General features: G+C 42.5%; 2 protein-coding genes across 3 annotated transcripts; one reads left to right on the forward strand and one right to left on the reverse strand.

Annotated features, from left to right (window-relative positions):
• Window positions 1–2,480: 2,480 nt before the first annotated feature.
• On the forward strand, window positions 2,481–3,330 carry LOC146181393 (alpha-crystallin A chain-like). The gene has a single exon (XM_084576440.1). The coding sequence runs from the start codon at window positions 2,599–2,601 to the stop codon at window positions 3,130–3,132; it is 534 nt and encodes a 177-aa protein (XP_084432566.1). The 5' UTR covers window positions 2,481–2,598; the 3' UTR covers window positions 3,133–3,330.
• A 1,953-nt stretch (window positions 3,331–5,283) lies between these two features.
• On the reverse strand, window positions 5,284–27,071 carry LOC146181394 (uncharacterized). 2 transcript variants are annotated; one of them, XM_084576438.1, is made up of 10 exons: window positions 26,762–27,071; window positions 23,711–23,820; window positions 23,204–23,256; window positions 22,190–22,322; window positions 20,789–20,889; window positions 18,604–18,655; window positions 17,458–17,705; window positions 15,901–16,233; window positions 14,156–14,536; window positions 5,284–10,585 (listed from the first exon to the last, which is right to left on the reverse strand). In XM_084576438.1, exons 1-10 carry the CDS (start codon window positions 26,887–26,889, stop codon window positions 10,520–10,522), a joined length of 1,605 nt encoding a protein of 534 aa, XP_084432564.1. In that variant the 5' UTR covers window positions 26,890–27,071; the 3' UTR covers window positions 5,284–10,519. The 2 variants fall into 2 exon arrangements, with proteins under 2 accessions (XP_084432564.1, XP_084432565.1); XM_084576439.1 differs by having other exon boundaries at window positions 26,757–26,896.
• Window positions 27,072–27,337: the final 266 nt, after the last annotated feature.

A 27,337-nucleotide genomic window follows, 5' to 3' on the forward strand; every position in this document is an offset into this window, starting at 1 on the left:
GGGCCGCTTTTCGATGGAGGCGGAAAGCAAAATGCACGTGTGCTATGCAATGTCAGTGCACATTAAAGAACCCCTGGTGGTCGAAATTTCTCTCATAGTGCGAGTTGCTTTGGGACGTTAAACCCCACAAACCAAACCATATGGTACTTTATTTGTGAGATGCGCAAGACGTTTACAGGTTCACCATTCCCAATAGCATTCCTGTAGAATCTGACAGAGGCTTCTGATCCCTATTCCATTCTGAGAGCTGGAGTCTTTGCAGTGAACACTGTGAACACTGAGAGCCAATCAAATAATGCTCAGAACTGAAGCATGGGTATACTTTGTGCCGTGCTGGCTTTTTCCTGGAATACAATCACAAAAATATGGGTATAATAATATTGCATATTATTTTTGGTTTCAGTCGCAGTAAAAAAGGTTAAACTGTGCCAGTATTCAATACTGAACTGCTTTCCTTAGCCCTTTTTTTTTTTTTTTTTTTTCTAAACTGCGCAGAGTTTAGAAAAAACCTTTCTGACCACAAATTCTCTATAGAACTGGGCACTACTATCTGCCATTTCTTAAAAAGCTGTATTTTTTGCAGTGACTTAGAAGTTTTAAATAATCGGAGTGAATTATTTTATCCCACTGAAAAAAACAATTGCCATGTGTCAAGGCAAATTAAGTCTGTGTCTCTCAAATTCCAGCATACAGTCTTGGCACGCTTTCTCTAACTATAAGTTCACAGAATTCTAGCTGACATGTGCTCCAAATCCATTCCTCATGTAGGAACATTCTTTTAGTTATCATACATAGTCATCCCACAGCTAGCATATGCATAAAAGGCATCTTGTTCCTCCCTCATGCAGAAATAGAAATTCATATCCCAATAACACAGAGCATGACACCAAGTTCTGACCACAAGGTGTTGATAAAAGCGGTGCTATTAAAACATTGCTTTTCCCACTGCACCGCAACGGTTTCTTTCACTGCATTTCTTTCTGCTTTATATATATGTTGTGTGGCATATTAGTTTTCATTCACGATTTTGCAACAGTGCCTTTGTTATGATTGCAGACTTTGTTGTTTCCTTTCCAGTGGTCTGTTCTGTTTTGTTGTCTGCTCCGCCACTCTGATGTTTGTCTCTTTATATGATGTGTGCAGATGTCATTAAGATCCAATAGATGAAGTGAAATTACTAGTGTAATTTATCAAGCCAACATAGCGTCCCATCCTTAATTTCCTTACCAACTTTTATTTGCCACTTAACTGCTACCCAGTTATAATTACTAGCATGTATACTATGCATTTGGCACATATTTTAATTATTTCATTCAGCTCAGCTTAGAAAGTGAAAACGTGTGTGTAGCATCTGTTGCACTGTAGTCTGAAGCTGTTTCGTAAAGCAACTGAAGCGGTCGCGGCTGTATACAGCTGAGACAACACGGATATGAGAACACCATGCAATGACAAACGTAAGTACGTAGTACGCAAAGCATATGGTTCAAAGCCTTCATTTGCAACGACGGCCTACAACAGAAAAATTCGGTGGCAGGCTAGACCCCGCCGCAAGCGGCGTTGACCTACCAGTCCCAGCCCCGTAGGGCCTGGAACAGCCACCCTTCACCACCTCCCACCACGGCCGTTGCGGCGCGCGTCTTTTCTTTTCGCTTGTTCTTTCTTCTCTACTTTCTCTCTTCTGTCCGCACGAGGCAGCGGAGGTGGCTCAGCTACAGAGCAGGCCCGAGCATTTTCTTTTCCTTCTTCCTACAGCCACAACAGCCTTCATTAGCGTCAGTTTTTTTTTTCTTTTCATTTTATTCATTTTGCACAGTACTCACGCAACCGTCCAACAAACCTTTGTTGCATGCAGTTGTACGATATGCTATATGCGACCTTGCATGCAGTTGTACGATATGCTAGAACTAAACTACACAAAATATCCCTTCACGCTTAACCTTGTACAATACGAATTAAATAATAATAATAAAAACAAACTTATTTCACAGCGGCACATCGCAGTTCAGAGTTGAATATATGATCCGCGCGTTGCATTTCTGTTTCGATCGCCTATCGCCTAACTGCAGCAGCATTTACTCAAACGAAAACGGAAGCTCCTCACATAATGTATCTTGCAACCTCAGTACGAAATCTGCGTCCTATCGTCCAAGGAGGTATGATACCTCCTTGGACGATACGGCTGGAAAAAGAATTGAGACTTTTACCAAGGATTCAACCCACATGGCCATGTTCGGGTACGCAGAAGCCGTGAGCACCTTATTTTTTGCGAAAATACAGAGCAGAGGTACGCGCATACATGAAAATACCATACACGAACGCACGACGCATACAACGAACTTTCGAGAACAATCCCCAAATTTCTCGCCAGCTGACCTCTCGACGCGCCCACTACCGCGAGAGCAGATGCCCCACGTGACACAAGCAGACCAATCGCATCACGGAAGCTGTTCTGTTTCTCGCACTTTCTCGAACGCTGTTTCGTAAACAAACGCAGGGTTTAAAAAGGAGCGGCGGAGTGCGGGCGTTTCAGATTCAGCTGGCTCTCCAACTGCTGCAATTTCTGTGCACAAAAGTTTGCAAAGGTTCAACTTGAGCATAATGGCTCTGTTCCCACTGCTGAACCGCGGCTCCTGGGGCCCCGCTGACCTGATGAGACGCTTCTTGGACGACGACTTCGGCGGTTCTTTCCTGGACGGTGAGCTGTTCGATCCCCCTTACTACCACCAGCGGTTTTATATCCAGCCCCGTCACCAGCAGTCGTCAGGAAGCGTTTGTCCTGCCCAGCAGGGCACATCTGTTGCCTGCACCCCGGACAAGTTCGCTATTCAAGTGGACACTCGGCACTTCACTCCGGAGGAGATCACCGTCAAGACGCAAGACAACAGCGTCGTCATCCATGGTAAGCACGAAGAGAAGTCGGACGACCGCGGTTGTTACGTGAAACGCGAGTTCACGCGCCGCTACGTGCTGCCTGAAGATGTGGATCCCCTGTCCGTGAAGTGCCACCTCAAGCCGAATGGGCTCCTTGCCTTGGAGGCACCGCGCAAGAACGTCCCCAAGAAAGAGGAGGCCAAGCCCATTCCCATTGCTATCAAGCACGAAGGTGCTAGCGGCGACGTCGGGAAGAAATGAGGACTGTGATATGAAACCCTTTAGGTGTGGACGTGTGGACTGTTTTCATTTGGAGCTGCAGGACGGCTCCGTTTGTGTATTATAAAAACTGTTTGGTGAACAAGTCAAGCTTGTCTACTCGACCGGCGTACTTCAAGTGTGAAGCGTTCGTCTTGTGCATCACGTTTGAAAATAAAAAGTTTTGTGCATTTCTCAAAAGTTTTATCTTTCCTTCGGCGGCTTTCCAGTCGCGTGCACAATCGCAACTATGTCTCGCCGGACCACTGAAAGCGGTGCTTGTGAATTGCTCACCGGCGTTAATAGGGTGCCGGCTCTTGTAAGCAGTGTGGCCGAACTGTTGGCTTGAGGGATAGTACTTGTGCAGGTGGAGCGTTTAATCAATGTGCCCTTGACTTCTGCAGGTGCGACAGTGATTACACTTGAGGTTATTACTAAGCGTTTTATTCGTGAAGGGTCGGTCGCGTCGTGCACCCACACACTGTCGTGACAGTCATGGCACCGTGGACGCAGCCTAACAGCTTATGAATAAGTACAACCGTTCGGCTTAATTAGCTTTGGGTAAGAGGCACAGCAATGACTACTTGCAGAGAGAAAAGCCTTACTGTGCGTAGTTTTGAAAATGTGCTCATTCCAGCACTTGGTTCATTTATTGATGTTTGCTACTTGCAAAGACGGTGTCATTACTAAATTTATTTTTATTTTGCTTCCAGTTTCTGCACACGAAGAAACGAAGGTCCATGCCTCAACAAGTGCATCCTTTGACGATAAGGAGCCTTAATTGGTGTATCAGATTCCATGTGATGCACTTGACCGCAATGAAAGTACCTATGCTAGAGAAAGTTGTCAAGCAGCTGAAGGCCTGCCCCCTGCTGCCTTTGTCAGACGTGAACACCCATGGAGGAAGGAAAACCTCAGTGGTCAGGACAGGATGGAGCTTTCTTGTGGGCACGTATCAGTGGAGTCTCAAAATCTGCTCACTTGAACCTACATTGTATCTGGCCATCTTTCAGGCCATAGGTAAGAGTGGTAGTGATTATTTTTTTCAATAATCAAACGAAAGAAAGGAATAGACTCGTGGAGAACCTGCTCAGCACAGTTGCCGATATTCTAGCCTAGTTGGCTGGAAAACAAGAACACATACCTCATTACTCTCAAGGTCTCAAGGAGACCTGTGTCTTCATACACACCAAGCAAAAAAAAAAAAAAAAAAGGGGGTCCAACAACCATGGATACCACTACATCCGGCACGTTGTTGGCACGTACCCACCATAGGGGATTGGTCAAGGTGTAGTGTCATACACTGACTCGATTACAAGCACAAGTTTGGCGCAAAGCGAGATTGTAAAGAATTACAACGGTGCAGCTATAAAAATTCTTGTTAGAATTTATTACAATCATAATTTTGATCTGACGTGTTCACGAGCTGCTGTCTAATGACCGTCCAGTGTCAACTTACACATGCAGTGGATTGTTCGCTCATGTTGGTGGTGCTCAAGAATGCTTCCAAGAGTGGGTCAAGCCCATTTGATGGAAGTCAAAAATGGAGATGACAGTGTTGCTGCTGGGACGATGGAAAACTACTTTAACTGAAATCTTCATGTGTTTAGAGATCCTGATGGGAAGCTTCATTGTCGTGTTCAGAAAACTGTGAAACACGTCTAGTCACATAAAAAAAAAAAAAAAAAAATGCGACTTTGAGAGGACTTCCGTGCAGTGCTTAAATCACCAAATTTTGCTACAAAGCCCTGTAAACCAACCTAACTTAACATCTGTGCAGAGTTGTTTTGAGCATTAATTTTCATAGCGCTGCGGGCATTTGGTGTTATAGTCTCATAGACTAAAACCATTTAATAGTGTTCTTAACCCAACGCAGCACATAAACCATGGAGCAAGTTTCCCACTTATTTGAGTGAATATGTTTCAGTAACAGACTAGGTAGCCAAACCACAGATGACTGGAGACCCTAACCAAGAGCTAGATAAACTTTGTGAGTAGTAGTAAAGTGATATTTCAGTAAGTATTGCAAACCTGTAGTTGCAGATGTTGCCTCCTACTAATACAATTCAGAACCATTCGTTGTGAAAGGTGGTGCAAAATTATAGCATGCAGTATGGATCAAATATGGGAATACTAGTGATCAACAGCCAGTGGTAAGCGGAAAGACCTTTAATGCGGGAAGCATGTCGTACAAGCAGCAAACACAAATACAACAAGGGTATACATAAATCTAAACGGTCCATCAATGTGCACTTTTCATGTTTTTCTAAATAACACTGCGGCAGCCGCACCTGTTGCAAGAATAGCACATCCAACATGCTTTGGCTTTAAACAACAGTGACACTGCAATGAAAAAGTTAATTTCAGGATGTAACAGTAAATGTTACAATCAATGTAGTCGTAAAGGGCTGGATGTATAGTAACAATGACTAGACCTGCTCTTTGCAATACATATTTGGCATCGTCAACTGTTAACACTAGGCTTTCTGACTACTTGCACTGACTGCCGCTAACAACAAAATGGTACAAATGAATGACACCCCGTCAAAACAGTGGGAGCTCGCTGGACGTAAGATGTAATATGCAAATACATAAAATATGGCTATGTAAACAAGAACTATACACCCAATCTGGCAGTGACTAGGGATATAACAATTTATAAGCACAACAACAGCTGGAATAAGTCTGGGGAGTGTAAACACCAATTTTTTTGTTGCGTGTTTTCTTGTCTGTAATGATGTACGAGGTTAGTATACATGGATCAACACATTGCATTAACCTCCAACTATAATCGAATTTCTTCTCTAACCTGTTTTGGTTTAAATAGCTGAGCGGTGGTTATGATGTAAAACATCAGTATGGGTCAGTCTGCACGAAGAGCTAGAAACTCGCATAATGTAGAGTGACTTTCAATGTCATATTCATCATTGCAAACAAGACCGAAACAGGTGAGAGTGAAAATTGAATTATAAACTATTTAATTGTCGATATGGTGATCGTTGCAGGGCAATGTCTTGCACATCGATACAAAGAAGAAAACGTACAATTGAATGTGGTGTTTAATCTCCCTTAGAAAGCTTTAGAGCATACTAGGAATTCACAGTGCAGGAATGGTGCTCAACTCAACATATCAAGCGATGAACTCCTCTAAAGCTTTTTTAGGTAAACGTGGGATGCCTTGATGCTAATGATGACTAGCAATACACTAGCAGCATTTAGCTGTACAAAAAGGGTAAACGCATGCACTACAAAACAAGCAAATTGGCATAACAAGAAGCACGGAATTAATTTCCTGTTTTACAGGGTTCTATAAAGCGCATCATAACACTGTGACGATGACTGGTACAAGAAAAAAGCAACACGTTTTGCTCTTTTAAAGTGACTACTGACATTTAAGAAAACAGAACAACTATTTGAAAAGTAAACTACACTCAAGCAAGACCGCCGTATAAATTTCTATTGCGTGACGCAGTTTTTTCAAGCTCACCTTACCTATGTTATATGCTTGAAGGACTAACCACATTCATTCTGCGACCTAATACTGGTTTCAAATGGGGAGCTAGACAGGCAGTTGAAAGGAGAGTTGGCTCTTCATGTAAGCATTAATCCAACAATCAGTGGATAAATGTACGAAATGAATTCTGCCAAGTTGAGAAAGTATCTGATCCCGAGCTTCCTAGCTTTAGAGTTAGCAATGGCTAGTAGCTAAATTTTATCATGCAGAAAATATTGCATCACTCGTTGATGTGACAAACAAAAACACGAGTGGCAGAATAATTGTACATTTTTATCAGGATAAAAAAAAACGGCTGCTTATCTGTTGCACTGACGATTTTATAGGTACAGAATTTTTGCCCCTAAATACAGGGACTGCCACACTACTCATAAGCTGCAAACGTATGCACATGAACACATGGGAAAAAAGGAGTGGGCATCCGGGATAAATGAGACACCAAGAAATATAATCTAGAATATAGTTAAAGCATTGTCAAAATAAACCGTTCATTCTGGGTGAGCACAATGGCCTGCTTTGGTACGAAAAATGACTGACGTTGGTGGATTACGTGAACGTGCGGCTGCTGTCACGTCAAATACTGTAAAACGTCTTGTATAATTAAAAAAAAAAAGAGAACATTAGAGGAACTTGTATGGTCAATCCTCCTTACAAACCTGTTGGTGCATAGAGACATGGAAGTCTTGTGCTGTAACTGCACTGCACCTTGTCACAGTGAACAATCTGTTTATCTCCATTCTCATGTTCCACACAACCTGGTGACCACACTAAGCGTAAACCTTTACAAGGACAAAACTAGTACTGCAATGGATGCAATATCCCAATTTGGAAGTCTCTTATCATGTAGTGAGCGATTGTAACAGAAAGTAGTGTTGAAACAGTCAACTGAATTTTGTGGACCAGGTGTAAATTTAGCTGTGAGCATGCCTCATATTTTACAACTACTGATCCTGTAAAACACTAATCCCCTTGGCTTAAACACATATATAATGTGTCATCACCATTATCCTTTCTATGTCCTCCTGTAAATGAAGACCTTTCTTACAAACCTCTGATTAGCCCGGTCTTGTGCAAGCCGTGGTCATCCTACGCGTAGGAACATCCCTGCTTCCATTTGTCCATCTGAAGCCCTGCTGCCCCCATTACAATGCCTTCCTCTTGGAAGATCCATTACTCTATGTAAGACACCTATTATTTCTTCTCCGTATCACATGCCTTGTCATTGACAATTTCCTCCTCTTATTATTTCAAGTAGGATAATGTGAATTTTTTTTTTCTTTCAACCCGCTCTACTCTCCTCTTGTCTTTTACATCACCTTCATCATTTTCTCTTCCACAACCCATTGCGCTGTCCATAATTTAACTTCTAGTCTTTTTATGAGCCTTGGAAGTTTCTGCTTCATAGGTGTGGAAGCCGGCATGGTAACATACATCACTATAATAGATGCTTAATTAAAAAACAATTTTTTTCCCAGTCAAATTGAGGATTACAACAGCGTGTAGGTTTAGACCACACGTTTAGACCACACATTTCTTATTATTAGCATCTTCTAGAAAACGCAACGAAAGAGACAGAAGTGCTGTCCATGACTCGAAACATCTTGTATATGAATAACTCTATGCATCTTACTAGGCTAGTGGAACAACATATTTACAAGACAGTGAAGGTGTTTGGAATATATCTGTGCAGCATGAAGGCTAACAAACATGCAGACACAAAGCTCCCACTGAGGCTGATTCACTAGTCTGACTAGTTTACTATAAAGCGAGAGTTATCAACAACTGTCAGGGAGCTGCAATGGCTTTCGAAAAGGGGTTGTTAAACTAGGCTTGTCTTAGCTTCAGTCTTTTCCTGCCTAAAAAACATGCAGAAAAAGAGTATGCAGATGTATGGCTCCTTATGAAATCGAGACGATGTACTAAATATAAAAAAGGAGTCTGCTGAACGAAAGGCGAGGGTTGAAGCATGCATGTTTTAGCTCCTGGGCAACCTCCTGTAAATTCCAAGGCACCCAAGTATCCTATAGGACACAATCTAAATGTTTTTTACTGATTCGTCTTCAATGGGTTTAATTCAAGCAAGTCTACAATAACAAATAGGCATTCTTTTATATCTCACAGTTTGGCTTAAAGAAATAAAATAGAAAGCGTGCTTCTGCAAGTGCTGCTTAGTAAAAATAAACGATATACATAGCTCGGCATGCTATATCTAGGGTTCTCGAAATTTTCCGTGCCCTCCATTATGGTGTCCTTTATAGCCATTGCTAAACCCCACAAACCAAACCAAACTATGCTGCTGCATTAGTGTGCCACAAAAAAACAGCTGAATGGGACCGACTTCAGCCCTGGCTTTCAGCAACTTGTGCCTGCCACTGCATCAGTTAAAATAATTTTTTTTTTATCTTCTATGTTAAAGAAGTATAAAATTGCTTAGACAATATAGTTCTATAGTCACGTGTTTTGTGAGCTCTACGACTTGACACATAAAGACAACTGACCAACTCTTACCGACAGAAAGCTGATTGCAAAACCAGCAACAGTAAATTATGTCTTAAAAGCAGCGATATAAATTAGGAAGAGGTATCTGCATCTCAACAGAAACAAAAAATGATATTGAATAGAATTCATCTTACGTTCATAACCACTCATAGTGTATTCGATCTGTACAAATCCAACCCATAATTATGATGCCTTGATATGGTTTGTACTTCTAAGACTGAACTTCATTCGGTGGTGTACACTGTCAACAACAACACTGTCAATTACACGAGTCAACCTTTGTAAAACCAACTTCAAACAGCACAACATCCTTTGTGAACAATGTAAATTATCCACACACAATCTGGACAGACATTTATGGTGGTCACAATTTGAAGTCTCGCAATTTTACCACCGGACATCCATGTTGCAAACTCACAATATTCTAATATCTCAAGTCCAGTTCTTTCAAGGATGCATTGATAACTTCTCCATCACAAAAAGTCACAAGCCGATTTCTTTTCCCTCGGTCATGGCCATGCATTGAAAGGACACACAACAATTCTTTGTAAAACTTCAAAGTAATACTCTGTGTTCAAATGGGTGAATTTAACCTTATAACTATTATGAAACAGCTCATTTGACACACAAACGAAGGAATCAAATTATCGAGCAATTATTATGGACCACCTTTGTACTACTACATGTTGTCGCTTTTTCTTGTCTTTGTACTCCTCAATGCTTCACAGTGATTTGCCGTTTTCATGCATATTCAGTCTCAAAAGCTAAGCCACTGACTAGATATATATACTGGATAAATCCAAGCAAAACATAACCAGACTAAACTATAATATTATAAAACCAAGCTGATGTACGAAGAAAGTCAAAAATGATAAAAATAATTTGAATTACCAAATATAGTTGAATAATGCTTGCAAGGAAAGAAAGCAGGATGACGCATTACAACTTACGCTGCACTTGGAGAAAGAGACTGGTGCAAATGATATGACACAGCAAAACTAGGTTTCTGACATCTGATGTGATTACGTTAGCTTATGCAGGTGCGACACATTGACTCATTTCAGTCTAGTGCGCAGCTGTCGACATGTCAATACTGAACAGTGCTACTACATCATGGCGAGTGAACAAACAACACAACAGCACTCGTATGCTTAAAACACTAACAGGTAATGCCTAAAAGAACTGGCTTTTTGACATTCAATATAATGTCTGTAGTAAATATAATGCCCTACTCCCCCGAAAACTTAATGCTGAAAACTCTTTCGAGACAGCGAGGCATCAGCAGGATGCCACACCAACAAGGAACGACCACAGAAATGGACAACACGTAAGAAATGTCGCTCAAGAAGAAGCGTCACCGGGAAATGCCTTTTACCATCAGGTCCCTGGGGCAGTTGCTAATGCTGCAGTGTCGACTGGTAGACTTTCGTTTCTTGGTTTGCCCTGTTTGAAGAAAAATAAAATAAAAAGAATGCAAAGGCCATTACGCGATGCGACCAATCACCATGAGCAGTACTGGTTGCACATTTTGCTCTTAAACTGATCGCCTTCCCTTTCTGTCGTGTTTCAATTTGGTCTTCCCACAGGCTTCCACTGGGCAGAACGTTTGGAGATCTTTGAGAAGGTGGAGAGACGGATGGAAGTGTGTAGGTGGGAATTCGATGCATTTTTACTCGTGGGCGTTCTTTTCAGCAGGTGTTTCCGACAGCGCGCCACATCTATAGCAAAGGTCTGTTTGTCTCAGACAACACCGACTTAGTGCTGTTGACTTCCCAACTGGTTTTGTTTTTGCATCATGTTGAACAAACATGCCATACTCATGCACATGCAGACATATTCCCCATCAGGACTTTATGAAATGCGACTCTGCTCTCTTATGCAAGCTGCACATCCAGATTTGTGCTTCATACATATTACAAGCTGCATGCAAAAGAAGAGATAGTGGAATCAATTCCGGTTTGTTAATATGGCCGTCTAAGAACTCTTGACTAAAGGAATACATGTGCATGCAGTAGAACACCTGCTGTGCTAGTCCAATGTGTGGAAAATGAGATAGTTTACTGAATCGAGTAAAACAGCGCTAGGGGAGACAAAACATATGAACGACAGACACATGCGCTGTTTTACTTGATTCTTAAGCATGTGACAACAGCCCGTATTTGCCCTCTTCTGTTATAGTTTACTGAGGACTCCTTCGGGGCAGTTTGAGAGTGACACTCGAATTTTATTATGTTATTGCAATTGCAATTATGTTACGTAAAACTACAAGGGAAAACTTGGAAGGAATAACTGCAAGGTACACACAACCTACCCTAGCCGTCTCTTCTAGGTTGGCATATTTTTCCTTTATCTGACTGCTTTCAGCACAGTTGAATAAAATTGCTGGAAGTTGAGTAAGCTCCTAGGCTTTCTGCCCTCTCATAGGGCGAAGAGCTGCGGTTTTTTATGCTTCATTTTAGGAAAATGCCTCCATCAAAACGCATCCGCCAGTAGTCGGGAGTTCCCGGGTTCGATCCCGACCGCCGGTGGATGCGTTTCGATGGAGGCGAAATAGAGAGGCGTATCTGTGCATTGCGATGTCAGTGCGAGTTAAAGATCCCCAGGTGATGGAAATTACTTCCCAGCCCTCCACTAAGGCATCCCCTTTCTCTCTCTCTCCACTTTCACTCCCACCTTCCTCCCTTCCCTTATGGTATGGTTCAGGTGTCCACAGAGACAAGTGTGACAGATACTGCGCCCTTCCCTTCCTGTGAACCAATTTATTATTTATTAAACTTATTTTTTACTGAAGACCAGGTGAGTTTAGTTTTTTGTTTTGAAATGCATCATGACAATGATGTCATTTACCTCAGATGGTGGCGAAAAGCAAATCACTTGTGTACTGTGCGATGTCCATGCACATTAAAAAAAACTTGGGGTTGAAATTTTGAAAGCTCTCAGCGTCATCCCTCATAGGCTCAGTCGCTTTGCGGTGTTGGGGCCTATTTACCCTAGAACCATTTACCCTAGAAGTTTTCTGTAAATAACAGAAAAACATTTGAATTCAAGGGAGTGCAAAAACTGAACTTTTTCTGATCGGCGTCCATGCCTGGGGTTATCAATATTTTAGCCTCAGGGTGAACTCCAATAGGTTCAATGTGGAGCTAAAGAACCCTGCATGTCTTGGCTTGCGTCCCTAACTGCCTGATAAGCTTGCAAAAAAAGAGCATGCAGCCATATGATCTCTTAAGAAATGCCAAAATTAAATAATTAAAAAATTGGACGTTCATATTTCATTACTTGGCCAAAACAAAGTGGCCAGAGAAAAGGTGCCGGGTTGAGCCATGCGCAGACTTGGCATGCAGCCACGTGATCCATTTAGAAATGTTCAAATTAAATAATTAACAACTGGATGTTGATTATTACATTAATGATTAGGCCCGGAAACAAAGTGGGCAGAGAAGAGGTGGAGGTTGAGCCATAGAGGCTTAGGAGGCCCAAAAAGCACTCCCAAGAACCACACGTACCCACCAGTCCGGCAACTGCTGCTGTACACGATGGCTTTTAAAATTGCAATTGTTTTCAATTCAACCCTCTTTGTGCCACCCTCATTCTCTTTCACCTCTTTTATTCCTCTGGCCAGGTGTAGGGTAGACAACAACCAGGCTGACAAACAACTCGTCTTGTCAGCCTTTCCTCTTTTGCTAGACCCTCTTTCTCTCCAAGTGCTCCTGCGCATACCTTTCATTTTTATTGGGAAGCGCGCCATTTTAAGTCATCACCATCAGCTGAGTTATATCTGCCATCACCTAAGACAAGAAACGTACCCACTGATCATGAAATGGCCCTGTATTGTGCCACCTGCTGCCAGTAAACCTCTGCAAGTTCTCTAATCGGACTTTAATCAACTCTATACTTCCCCTGACTGCATACTAAGTTACCTTATCGGGTCCCCATATAGCATATGTCATGCCTACATGTCCAATTCGTCCTCACAACTACACTATAGAACAGCATTCACTCCTCATAACAAAATGACTTGGAATCATTGTGGACAGCCCAGCAGATTGCGGAAAGAAAAATGTCAGGGGCAACGTCTAGAACAAACACAGGTTGATGATATCGTTAGGTGAAGCTACAAAAAAAATAAACATGGGGCAGGGCATGTTATGCAGAAAGCAGATGGAAAGCAGATTACAGACAATTGCAGTTACACCCGGATATGTCGAACTTGAATAGGTACGCAAAATGGTCTGATGTTTCGGTGATTCCAAAACATTGTACCTGGAGCCTCGAAACGAGAATACGAGAATAGTGACATGTTGCTTATCAGCATGCTGACAGTGCACCATTTAGCACTAGCTCTAATGTGCATTACGCTGAAGGGTGCTGAGAATGGTTCTTTAGATGAGATGCTTAATCCTGCTACCAGTGTATTATAAATAAAATAACTGCTCAATAAATAAGGCACAGCTGGCTTCTGCAGTGCTTTCAGCAGCAAAGCATGCCAGGCAAGGTCCACCGTTAGGCTCAAGTTTTTTGCTATCTTTATAGCAAGCCGGTGATGCATTGTGTGAAATGAGCAGTATTAGAGGTCGAAGGTCCCTCTCAAGTGCACCCAACTTTCACCATGTAATGGAGTTTTACGGTGCCGGTGCTGCCAGTAGGTGGCCGAGGATGTGCAACCGACCAGTCTCCACACTTGCAACACAGTTGAAGAATGCCATCAAGAGAAGCACCACTTTGATATATCCAGCGACCAGTGACATTTCAGTTTGATATATTGAATGACTGGCGAAATCACAGCTCAACATACAGTGCTGCTTTTATATACATTGACGTAACGTTTCCAAAGGGGATAATGTGTGTGTTTGATATAGCCAACAATTTGATATATCCAGGTTTATCTCTAATCCGATGTGGTGCAATCTTTTAGTCTCTTAGCACTGTCACTTTCCTTTCCACAGCTTTTTGAATGTCATAGTACCAGTAAAAAGAGAGAACTGCGTTTTCCTTTGTGTACATAAAACTTACGACAGTTGCCGTCGTCTTCGGCGCGACTGTTGTCGGCCGTGCGCCCGGTCGGCGTCCATGGCGAGGCGTGCTGTCATCGCCATCCTCGAGCGGCTCTTCAATGCCGTGGTGGAACTGCAGGTGGTGTCGCCAGTGGGTGACCACCAGGAACCCGCGCTGGCACAGGGGGCACACGTGCGGGTATTCGTGGGTGTGGATGCAGATCTGGTGGCGTTTCATGTTGCGCAGGTGGCTGAAGCGCAGCGGACAGTGCGGGCACTGGTAGGGCTGCTCACCCGTGTGGGTGCGCAAGTGCACCGTCAGCGCCGAGTTGTGCACAAATGTCTTGGTGCAGTGCGGGCACGCGTACGGCTTCTCCTGTACATGCGTCCGCAGGTGGACCTGACAGAGAAAAGGAATACGAAATGAGAGTTTGAGAGAGGCGTAGCGAGATATTGGAAGCAGCTAACGAAGCGTGTCTACCTAGGACGTGGTGACCACATCCGGATGTGGTCCGGATTAACACAAATCTGAACCAAGAGATGGAAATTATAGACAAAGTTGGAGCTCATGTGGAAGACACACTCAGGTTACGAAGACAAATTTATCAATGTTTATCAAAGTAATTCAAACTCAAATAGAGCTGAAAATTTATCAAGCAGATTCCAAATAAGGGCAGAATTTTTAGTCCAGTTCATGTTGACAGTGTTAAAGAAAAAAACTGTTGGTCAGTCTAAAGTATGTCAGTTTAAAATCACAAAACTCCACTGTAAATATCACTTGTGTCTTACCTACAGGGTTGAAAAGCAAAGGCTAACAAGATGTCATACTGGCACACATTCCTAGTTGGTGCATTCCTTCTCCTTCGATTCCTTCTCTCTTTCATATCTCCTTTTCCTCTGTTCTCCAGTTCTCAACCATGCACCCTCTCATTAGCTGCTTCCAGAGACAATGCACGTTTTCTCTCCCTTCTCCTTTCCACTTTTCGTCTTTGTTCCTTTTGTCGTTCTTTCCGATATTTCACTTCCACACCATAATTTCTCACATCGAGCCCTCTATAACTCTCACATTATGAAAAGAACAGTACAAAGTTTTTTTTCAATGTGCTAAATCCTCCTAGGTCTTGCTCCTTTAAACGGCGACTTGGGAGGAGGGGGGGGGGGGGGGGGGGGGGGGTTGTTGAACACTTTGAGTTCGTGACCCTAGCATATGCCTTAAAGTCCCCCTCTCCAATACGGAAAACCGTTTTTAAAAATGCCAAGATGAAAATATTAAATAGCAAGAATGGTAAAACCGAAACTGAAAGCAGGTTTCGGCCAACCTATGACGTTGTAACTTACCAAGCAATGACATCAGAGATACGGCCGCAAAAACAACCATGTGCTCGTTAATTAGCTAAATTGACATCTGGAAGTGGCAGTTGGGGTCACTATTTTCTGAAATGACCGAAAGCAAGGTCAAAATTTTGTCTTGCAGCATATATGCAGAGTGAATATAGATATAGTCATGCACCCAGTTACATCAAGTGCTCAAGGTTGCTCATAGAAATCTCCCTGATTTATGCCAAGAATTGGGAATATTTAAAATTCATTTGTGCTGCAACAAAACATTGCAGCGCTGCGATATTCCGTACAAATGACCAGAAAACTCGGGAGAGAACACATCATAGAAGTTTCAGTAAATTATCAGGGGAGGTTTAAACCACGGCGGAGTCGCCATTTAACGTTTGAATTTTCTTAGTGCAAAGTGTAGAACGGCGGCCTCACCTGCAGGTAGCTGGAGCAGGTGAAGCGGAGACCGCACACGTCACACATGTAGGGTCGCTCGCCCGTGTGTATGCGCATATGCGTGCGCAGGTTGCCGGCATACTTGTAGGTTTTGTTGCACACGGGGCAGGTGTTGCTCCCCGGGCCGCTGCCGTCAGAGCCCCCCAGCACGTGCGCCGTCTGCACGTGCCGCCGCAGGAACTGGCTACGAGTGAAGGTCTCTCCACACTCCTCACACGTGTGGACTGAGGTCGAGGCTGGTGTCATTGAGTCACCTTGCTTGTTGCCGCTGCTCTTGTCATCGTCGCCGTCACTGGCATCATTGTCCCCATTCTGCGAGAGGCAATTAATGGCTGGTCAAAGAAGAGCATGACTAACATGCGTTGGTCTCCTCATCCCCATTCTGCGAAAGGCAATTAATGGCTGGTCAAAGAAGAGCATGACTAACATGCGTAGGTCTCATTTTCGAACAAACTTTCCTCCTTTCACGTTCGAATTCCCAAAAGTTAACTGTAAGCAAGAACAGGACTGCAGCACCTAACATGGCCTTTTAAACACACTATAGAGATGTGTACTCGTGGCAATTTTCGAGGCTCAATGGTAAATGCAAATGAGTTCTGCAACCTTAAAACAAGAGCAGCAATTCAAACCATGAATACTCCACTACTCGTCCCCTTTGAACGCTAGCATATTCCTTCATACCCCCCCCCCCCCCCCTCCTTCAGTACTGCACATCAAAATTCACAAAACCAAGCATCTGGCATGGCATCTATACTCCTTTAAACGTTTAAGCATATTTGATGTCAATGGAGCACTAACATCAGTTTAAACAAACTGGAAGTTAAATGAGTTCAAATTAATAAAGAACCCCGCCGGGGTGGCGCAGTGGTTACGACGCTCGACTACTGCTCCCAAGGACGCGGGATCGAATCCCGGCCTCGGCGGCTGCTTTTCAATGGAGGCGAAAAGCAAGGCGCCCGTGTGCTGTGTGATGTCAGTGCACGTTAAAGAACGCCAGGTGGTCAAAATTTCCGGAGTCCTCCACTGTGGCGTCTCTCATAGCCTGAGTCGCTTTGGGATGTTAAACCCCACAAACCCACCAAATTAACAAATAGTCCAAGTTAAGTGCATCTATGGTGAACTGTATACACATTCGATAATTCAACTGTCTGCTTCACAACCAACAGGAAAAGGCTTGTACCACATAAAGGTGGATAAAAGCTGATTTCGACTGGCTTAGTTTCATTTGTGGGGTTTAGTGTTTCAAAGAGATTCAGGCTATGGGAGTCACCATAGCGGAGGGCTCCGAAAATTTCGACCACCTGGGGTTCTGCAACGAGCACTGGCATCGCACAGCACACAGGTGCCTGACTTTTCGCCTCCATCGACAAGCGGCCACTGTAGCCAGGATTTGATCCCGCGTCCTTGGGAGCAGTAGTCGAGCGCTCTAACCACTGCACCACCACAGCGAGTCTGATTTAAATTGATTGGTCTGACAGAAATCACTGCAAATATTCTTGCAAAAAAGACTGGAGCAGTCGTCGTGAACACCCGTACCTTGTCATGCAGGCGTAGGTGGACCCGGAAGTACTTTTTGCGTGAGAAACGCTTCCCGCATGTGGGGCATCGGTGAGGTCGCTCGCCCGTGTGTACGGGTAGATGCTCGCGCATGGTAGTGGCGTTGTTTGTCATGTACGGACAGAGCGGGCATTGGAGCGGGATGCGGCGCCCACTCTTGTACGACGTCGCTCCTGCCGAGGGCGCCCTCTTGGAAGCCTCGCCACCGCCGTTGTTGTTCTTGTCCACTGTAAAAGTAATGTCACACACGAGAACACTGGTTACTGAATATATAACTCAAGCAATTTGCTTACTTAACTTACCTCTAATTCTTCCTTCTACACTATGCTACACATGACTGCTGCAGTTGACATCACGTCAGTGCAAAAAGTGGACACTGACACTGGGTTCCATGCAATGTACAAACACCAAGTCCACCGTTCATATGTCTGTTTCTATTCTTTTCACTTCCCCAATGTCAGATGAGCATCAACTAGCCCCAATCAACCACTCATTTGAAGCTTTAAGCCGATCATTTGAAGCCGATCGCACAAATATGCTTTATATTCAATAAGTTGAACGTCGTTCGGAGTGAATTTCCAGCACATCCACATTTTATTTTCTCAATGATTTGAACGCAATATGCCTTCTCAGTTAAAGAACGTTCCTTCACAGTTCATTCACAAAGAGAACTCAGTTTACTACAAAGTTAAACTATCAATGCAATTTTATTTATAGTGCCCAATGAAAATACATCGAGTGCCAATAGACGTGTAACATGAACTGGTGTTTGTCAGCAGTCAGATGTGATGGATCCTTCACAATGATACATAAAAGTACCGTCCATGAAGTGTTTGTCTAATCTTTGTGATGTCTGTAACCTTTGTTTTCTTGGTGTTTTCTATCCCACAGCAAGTGCCAGCATGTTTTGCAGGTACAATGTGTCAATTAACTTAATTAGTGTGATTTTAAACAATGCATGCTCAGAGAAAATCAATCAAGCTGATTTAATTGATTCATATATATATACTTCTGAGTGGATTCAGAGGTCTGAAAACGAAGGTTGTTGCGAAAGACGTGAGCCAGCTTATGTCTAGATAAATATGTTTCAATATAAGCCCTGCCAGTGAACAGAAAGTGCCTTACCAAGCGCATTTTCCGCCAGGCTTGCTCGGTTTCCAGCCCATGAATCTGCAGTCTAAGAAACAGAAATTCCAGCAGATTAGTGTCTCATACAATTTCCTTCTTTCTAATCCTAGCACAGAGGCCTCCTAATTCACGCATGCACACAAGGCCTACTGCAATCAGGCCACACAACAGGACAGCAGTCACATTTACAGCATCATCAGTATCTCTTGTTCGTTGTAAAAACTGACAGTACTGCAAAAGATTAATGGGTGTATACTGCAACAACAACAATGGTAGACAACAATGTGAGAAGGATGATGAAGTGCCAATACCCTGCCTGTACTGTTGTAATGTCTGCATGCTTCATAACAATGTGCAGAGAAATACCATATTTATTTGCATCGCAAACACACTCACATAAGGAAATCACCCCCTGGTAAGGCAATAAAAGAGAGGACATTTTATTTGATAAAGGAACTAGCCTTGCTCCACCTAATAAATGCAGATGCTATACGGGCATTATTTTCTTTTCACAGTTGTTATGTGTGTAAATGTGGTGATCACATACTGGCATCTGTGAGGTGTATTCCAATGGTATATTCCGGCTGCTGTGTAAAAATCTCCAGCACAAAATGTTAGTGGGCAAATGCTGCTTGCATGAAAACACTGCTCCTTCCTAGATAACCATTTCTGTAGGTCCTGCCTATTAGATATATCAAGAGCTTTTACTATGTAATCATTGTGTTAGAGAAATTCAGTGAATGAGTCAGTAACAAATACACAGCAAAACGGTTCAATACACAGCAGGCATTTATTAAAAAAAACAACAACCATAAAAGCAATGACAGACTTATTCAGTCTACCATATAGTGAAATACTGAGTGTCACTGCTCATTAGAAAAATATGCTGCACGTTTTAAAAACCATAGATCAAGTTTTTTTGCGAAATAATTTTTTCAGAAATCATTTAATGCCTGACAATTAATTCCATTCTTTGCAGCCCTGCTGTGTGATCAATAGAAAAACACTTTCACAGAGCCAACTTTCCCTCCTCTCTTAACCTGGTAAAGTAGGCAGTTGTGTATAAAAAGCTGATTTACCGGAAAAATATTTTTGTTGACTTTAGGATGGCAAAACTTAGCTAAAAAAAATTTGCATCATGGAGGGGGAGACAGGATAGTCATAGCATACATTATGAAAAGTTACTTGGCATAATCTGGCTTACAAAAAAGCAAAAAAGTGGAAATGAAAGCTTGAAAAATAAGGATAAAACTCTTTAGTACACATTTCTCAGCAAAAAATAAAAATAACAATAAATATAAATGCACTGGGTCCAATTGGTTCCAACTGTGCCTTTGGCCACCCATCCCATTAGACCTAGATGAGTCCAACTAGATCAAACCAATTGGACTCTTCTGCTCCTAGGTACTTATACTGCATGAACAATAACTTGGTTACGTGCTTCATAAGACACAGACCTTTCACATTAACCTCCAAATAGCCTTGTCGTGCTCAGGGTGTGACCATCCTATCCCCACAAACTTCCCCATCTCATCCACTTACCTGACCCTCTGATGGCCCTTGCTATGTCTGACTACTCTTATATTCAGGCCGTTAACCTTAAGAACGCAAAGTCATTAGTTAGCCTACTTTTGTATCCCTAGATCATATGTCTTCTTCCTGGTTTCCACTGCGATGTCATTAACTCATAACTGTTTCCTGCACCACTCTGCGTTCTTGTCTCCTAAAGTAACCCTTACAATTACCCTTCCCACATCTCAATGCGCAGTTTTCAATTTAATTTTGAGTCTCTTGTTAGCCTCCGAGTTTCAGCACCATAGGGAAGTACTGGCAGGATATGACTTTTGTATTAATTTCCTCTTGAAAATTATCAGTAGAGTACTAGCTATTTTCACAATAAAAGACACTCTGAAAGATGTGATAGCACCATGTATACCAAATCTGTTGGCTGATTGTGTTGGTACTTGGAACATCCAACAAGGTTTACGACCTTCAGGGTGGAGAACACCATCGTACAAGGTTTATATCGAGGAATACCTTGGTCTTCAACACACTGGCATTAGGTTGACTCAACTCCACCAACAACAATGCCACTGAGATAAAGTGCTGTTAGAGAACTGCTGTCTAGCACCCGATGTAACAACAGCACTAGAGAGATGTGGAAACTGTATGCTGCACATACCTCATTAACTTCCAGGCACACCTGGAGAGGTACACCTTGTGAGCCTTCTGGCTCTGGCTCTGTACGGTTGCACCTACTGTCGACATCGTTCAAGTGGCCCACTGCAAATTCAAATGAGAAAAGCAGGTCCACGTGTAAGACAGTAATTGAAAAACGTGTTGCCATATTATTAATAATAATAATAAATTTAAATTAATTAGCACTGAAATATCTGAGTTAAGGCAAATTAATTCAAGGAGCGCGTGGGCAGCCAAAGATGTAGGCATGTTTCTGTATCCTGCTAAGTATATAACCGCTGTCTACTACAAATCTTATAATGAGACCAAGAAACAATATATACTAAGGCTAGAAGAAGTAACGTTAGGAGATAGGAAGTGTGCAGAATGGGTCAGAGAAATGAGTTTATGACGTTCTTTCTGGTGGAAATTGAGAAGGACAAATGGGCATAGGCAGGGCATACAGTGTGAAGAGAGGATAAACCAATGGTCACTAAGCTAACAAATTGGATTCCAAGGAAGTGAAAGCCTAGAAGAGGGCGGTTGAAGTTGAGGAGTTTGCAGAGGTCAAGTGGATGCAGCAAGCACAGGACCGTGTAAATTGAAAGAATATGGGAGGGGCCTACACCCTGCAGTGGGCGTAGTCCAGGTGATGATGATGATAATTATAAGAGAAAGTGTGGTGCCTGTCAGCATTTCTGCATTTCATTACTCGCCACTGCAGCACAAAATTTTTCGCGCTAGCTTCATTAACACCGAAGGTATAAATGATAAAAAGTAATGCTCTTGCTCTTGCCCATAATGTAACACAGATTGATGAACAAGAAAAGAAATAAAGAAAATCACGTCATGACTGCACTCTGCTGTAAGCTATCTCGCCTAAATCCCACACTCACTTGTCAGTGGGGGAGGAGTGGCTACGAATGTGCGGTGAGGTGTTGCCCCAAGTGGTTGTGCGAAAAAATTTTGCAAAATGACTTGCAAATTATAGGGTTCATGCAGGGCATTTAAATTTTACTCGAATACTCACAAATGCCACCTCTACAGATTTGTTGCATCAGAATATGGCCATCAAACATCATTTCAGGGTTCTTATAATACCACTGTCGCTGCACATTGCTACATACCATACAACAAATGAAAAATTCATCTGTTATTGAATAATAACGATCCAAAAACAAAGTTCAATACGCAGGCTGAAAGTAGGCACATCATTTCAGTCAAATATAACTAAAGGAAACCACGAGGTCAAAGTAAATATTTAATCAGTTTAATATTGTTTAAAAGCAAATTATTCATTTGTTCACTAATTAAAAGTAAAACAGGTTTATTTGGATGAGACGAGTGTTACATAATTACTACGGGCATGGCTGTTTCATGTCCATTATATTATGAAAAAGGGCACCTCGCGAAAATGATGCACTCCTCTTCAATGTCTGAGGGACGAAAGGTGTGCTGTCTTCAACCTCTCCCTCCTCGTGGTCTGAAGCCACACAGCTTTTTGGAGAAGCCTCAGGTGACGAGACCGGTTCTTCTTTCTGTGGAAAAACAGTGGTGTCTTTGTGCATTTGAGCCTCCACGAGTAATGATATTGTGATATAGGCTTCACTGCCCTGGCTGTCTTCAATTCAACGCAGGTGATGTCACCTATGTGGGGGTACTACACAACAGATGAAATGCCCATCACAAAATGCAGTGAGAAAATGGCTGTGATTAGGACTTCCTCCTCCTCACGCACAACTACGCATTCCATGAGCTGTACCGAGTAGTTTCACTGCAATATATAGAATGTGCCGTGAGTGATAATATTTATAACTGCTAATTATATATGAAAATAAAGGTACTGCAACTGTTTTACTTTTATAACTGCTAATTATATATGAAAATAAAGGTACTGCAACTGTTTTACTTTTTTTGGACACCTTAACCACGCTGTGAGGGAGGTGGCAAAAAAGGGAATGAAAGACTGGGTGTCAGCATTTTTTGCTTGTACATTTTTCATCATATCATACCGGCAGCGGTTTCTTTTTTATCGTTGAGATATGCATCGATGTCATCTAATGTTATACTCATGTTCTCTAAAGAACACAGGTTCCCACATAAGATTTATAATGGTTTCTCCAAACACAAAGAAATCAGAATGAAATTGGCAGCAACAAAGGAAGATTCTTCATGTTGACTAGCTGTAATACAATCGTAGAAAGCATCAAAATGTTTTCGTGTCCTCTGTGGTAACAACGTGTTGTGCATGATTATCTTGCAGATTCTACCGAAAAAAAAAATGACAAAGAAGTGATGGAAGCCATCTAGGCATGCTCTGTAAAGCTCTATATTGCAGCACTGCAGTTCAAACAGGCGCTTTGCTTCAGAGTATATGCGCCGAAAGAACTCAAAGTAGACAAGCCAAGTACATACTTACTTTTACAGTAACATGGGAGAAGCTCGAACTCCCATACAAATCCGGAGTAACATCTATGAAAAGAAGTGAAGCAATTAAATGTGACACATTCTGAAAGATTGTGCAGCTAAATTTGAAAGCAAGTGCAGAATGTTTGTGTATGACAAAAAGAACAATGCTACCTGGATAGTGAGGTACCAGGAAATTAAAACAAAAGTTACTTCGTATTTTGTTCAGCAGATTGCATGTTTAAAAGCAGGAGATATCACAGTTGAGCATAAATGTGACATACTCAAGGCAGAATTGTGTAAATTTGATGAAGCATGCTGATATATGGGACTATACTCAAGTACAGAGTATAAATTTTTTGTTATGTAACTATTGCTTCTGACTCTACTATGCTGCTTATAAAGTAAAATTACAAAAGTGAAGTTGCTTAAACCTTGCAATATGGGAAAATGCTGCTTTGAGAAGAAAAGAAAACAATGATGGAGGCCATATACTCCAGCAATGAAAATATATACGTACACTCTTCCTCTTCAATGTCTGAACTTGGTGGCGATACTGGTTCTTGCTTGATTTCAATATTAAAGTTTGGTTGTAAGGCATGTCGACTACCGGCCCGGTCCATCATAAGCCTGAAAAGCAACACCCCAGTCATAAAAACTAATGTTCAAATAGATGTGTTTGGGACCAAGCACATGCCTGAGTGTTCAGTGTGCTGCACTGGTACTATGCAGGCTCAGCGGAATCTACAATGTGGATTATTTCTGTAACCTTAACAGTTTAGTGTCATACATAAATATATATATATATATATATATATATATATATATATATCTTCTAAAAATTCCTGTACAATTTTGCAGCTTCTTGACCAGTTATACAGCATCCTTCATGCTTTGATATGTTTCAAGGATTAAGAGGGTGCAGTTGTGGACAAAGCTTTGGGGGATGTGGAGTTGAAGAAAAATATTGCTCCTTGCTGACTAGCCTCGCTATCCTATCAGCTGTTATTCAATTTAAAGGATTGAGCAGGTCTTCTGATGCTTTTAAATATTTTTTGGATCTGCTTTGCCTGGAAACGAAGTAATAAATTATAATCTGTGATTCCACATCCTGGAAACTTTTGTCCATGACATACTTTTATTATGGTCACATTTTTTTCAGTGGTCTGTTCACATTTTTGCACCTCCTATGCCAACAAAAGAATATCGATATATTTAGTGTAGCGAGATATGAGCCAACAGCACAAATTTTGTGCGTCTTTGTGTGTGTGTGTGTGCGTGCCACCAGTTTGCATCATTTTTGTGCCAGATTTATGCTGGACCAGCTCAGCAAATTTACAGATGGCTATGGCCTAAAAAACGACAGGATGGAATTAGGACGTAAGGAAATGTACAGCGCAAAGAAAGACAAGGACAAAATGAAGACACATAGGACACACAGTGCTCGTGAGTCCCATATGTGTCTTCATTTTGTTCTTGTCTTTCTTTGCGCTGTACATATCCATCATGAATAACTAACATGCCCAGACTGCTACGGTAGGACATAAGAACAGGCACACAAGTGCTCGCATTGTATGTCTGCTTAATGCACCTCACATTAACTAGCTCAATTCTGCACTATAAATAATTTATGACAATATTTTAAAAGAAACAACAGTTGGTTACAAGTGGCACTGTCTGTGGCGGCTGTCCTGTATTGGTCTGCTTACCAGTCACAAAGGTAAATAAAATAAGCTTTTGTTGCTTGACTATCAAAAAAAAGCCACATTATTCGATCTTATAATAGGTAAAAAGAAAAGCTTTACAACAGACCACTTTCTTTCTTTTTTTTTTTTGCGCATAACTGTGTGTGGCGGTTCTGAATTTATATGGATACGGATTCAAAATAAAGTTGCATCTGACTTATAGAAAGCACAGATAAACAGACATGCTTTAAATATTTAAATTCAGTCAGCTGTCACGACCAGCACAACCTCTAATATATAAATGAGTGCAAAATATAAAATAGCTGCACCCTGTTGGAAATTTCCGAGTAATGTTTCAATTCATTTTATTGGCAAATGGTTTCAGATGCAAACGGACCAGCCAGTGATAAAGAGGAGGTGGTGATGTACTCTAATTGCAGCTTTGATTTCAATTGTATAGTGTTACGTAAATTATGTTATACTAAATTATAAATAATCCCCAATAGTTGATAAAAAGAAAAACGGAGCAGAAAACACCATGCATGTGCACATTCAGCACAATTTCGATTTGACACGGGTCGCAATGAACATTCAAGTAGAATTTAAATTTCGATCACGTTATTAGATCTTGAGGCATGTAGATACTTTAAAAGAGTGTCGATGTTTCTACAAGCTCTAAAAGAAAAACAAAAACGAAAATTAAACTAAAGAGAGCGAAGTAGGTACGATAATGCATCTGGGAATGGCTCGATCGATATAATATGCAGAACACTTCCGTAGCTGCGCGCTGTCCATGACACTAATGGAGGAAAGCGAAATCGAAAGACGAGCAATTGCACGAGATGCACGAGACGCATGAAGTTCAGCTCATCTTTACTGTTTCTGTATTTGGCCTATACGCGAACCGCATAAAAACACACGAATCGAGCAGGACTTCGACACTGTTGCGATATTTCCCAGCTGTCCCGGTCATGTCAGACGCATAAGACTGAATCAAATATCATTCAGCCAGCTTCATATATCAGCGTATAATAACTTCCCAATGATGTCGCTTCTGACCATGTGGCATCGAGAAATGTAGCCATCGAACGTGTCAACGACTTTTCAATATGAAAGTTCAGTGCGAATGCGAACTTGTTTCCAAAAATGTATTCGAATACGGTCGCACTACTGAGGGGAAAAAAAAGAAAAAAAAAACGTGAGTGCGGAATCCTACGACCTGAATACTTTTTTTGTTTTGTTTGGTCACCGAATTCCAAATCGCTGCGGTCGTTATGTGGGCGTCCATTCAAAACTAATCTTGAGCAGACGACACGCGCACGCAAGCAGACCTCTCTCGCCGCACATCAATTTTCCCTCTGGTGTCGAGAATTGGAAACAAGCAAGACCGTTAATTCTATAAAGAGCGCAGTTCAGCACGAAACATTGCATTGACGAAAGAAACAAGCAAGAACGCGCGCAAAAAAACATTTGTTATTTGTCCGTTTTTAAATGTCATACGTTAGCCGAGAGACCGACTGAGCTAACGCGAAGAGAAGAAAACAAACAAATATCGCAAAGTGAAAGGACGAATCAGCTGGACGTTTCCGACCTCGCCCGCTAAGCCTAGAGCAAATAAACGAAAGTACCCATACAGCTCGGCGCGGGAGCAATTTTAGGCGCCCTAAGCGTTATTTCGGACGAGCTGGCCCATCTCCGGCATGGAAATTCACGACACGCTCCGAGGAAGATGTAAAGTTGCGTACCGTGACGCTTCGGTCCGCGACGCTCCGTAACGTTTCGGGTAGCCGCCGTACCTCACGCGTAATAAGCATTCGATACATCACGCGCGAGTACACGAGCGCTCACGAAGAACGTAAATAACGAAAGTATGATACTCACGGCACCTGGGATCGTCGAAGCTGGAGTGACGATCGGGCGGTGAAAAGCGGAAAAAAATCTGAAAACAAAACCCGGGCTCGGGTCGATGCGTGCGCGGGCGCCCGTTACTCGTTCCTCGTCGAACAGACGACATTTCGGCTTGCAGACGACGTTCCCGCGAGTGCGCTGTGAGGTTTCACGTCGCGACCGCAGCGTCGGAAGAGTGGCCGACGGTTCCTAGGATCACTTGAGACTAGACTGGCGCCCATCTTTGAGAGGTTTAAAGGTCGCGGCGGGGCGTACCGCCGGCCTCCGAGCCCGGGCCGGAACGTCGCCAAGAGCGTTTCTCTTTTTTTTTTTTCTTGCTTTAACCGAGCGCGGCTGCTACGGCTGCGGCGCCTGTAGAGCCATCTAGTTACGGTGGGAGCAACTGTCGGCACCAAAAGCGAGCGCGGATTTTTGAAAGGCAAGGTGTGCATTGTGAGACCCTCCCCCTGGCTGAGCCCCGGCCTGCCCCGATGTCCATGTCGGTCTCTCTCTCTCTCTTGCCGGACACGCTTCAGGCGATGCTGCGCGCCTCAACAAATTCCAGACTGCCGATG

This window comes from Amblyomma maculatum, chromosome 8 (genome assembly GCF_055883805.1).
Source record: "Amblyomma maculatum isolate TAMU_Amacu chromosome 8, ASM5588380v1, whole genome shotgun sequence".
NCBI lineage: Eukaryota > Metazoa > Arthropoda > Arachnida > Ixodida > Ixodidae > Amblyomma > Amblyomma maculatum.

Coding starts and splice junctions, on each gene's coding strand:
- LOC146181393 (XM_084576440.1), top strand. CDS start 2,599: ATGGCTCTGTTCCCACTGCTGAACCGCGGCTCCTGGGGCCCCGCTGAC.
- LOC146181394 (XM_084576438.1), bottom strand. CDS start 26,889: ATGTCGTCTGTTCGACGAGGAACGAGTAACGGGCGCCCGCGCACGCAT. Junction 16,234..17,457: donor ACCTACGCCTGCATGACAAG/GTACGGGTGTTC, acceptor TGCCTCTCGCAG/AATGGGGACAATGATGCCAG. Junction 10,586..14,155: donor CGAAGACGACGGCAACTGTC/GTAAGTTTTATG, acceptor TTCTTCAAACAG/GGCAAACCAAGAAACGAAAG.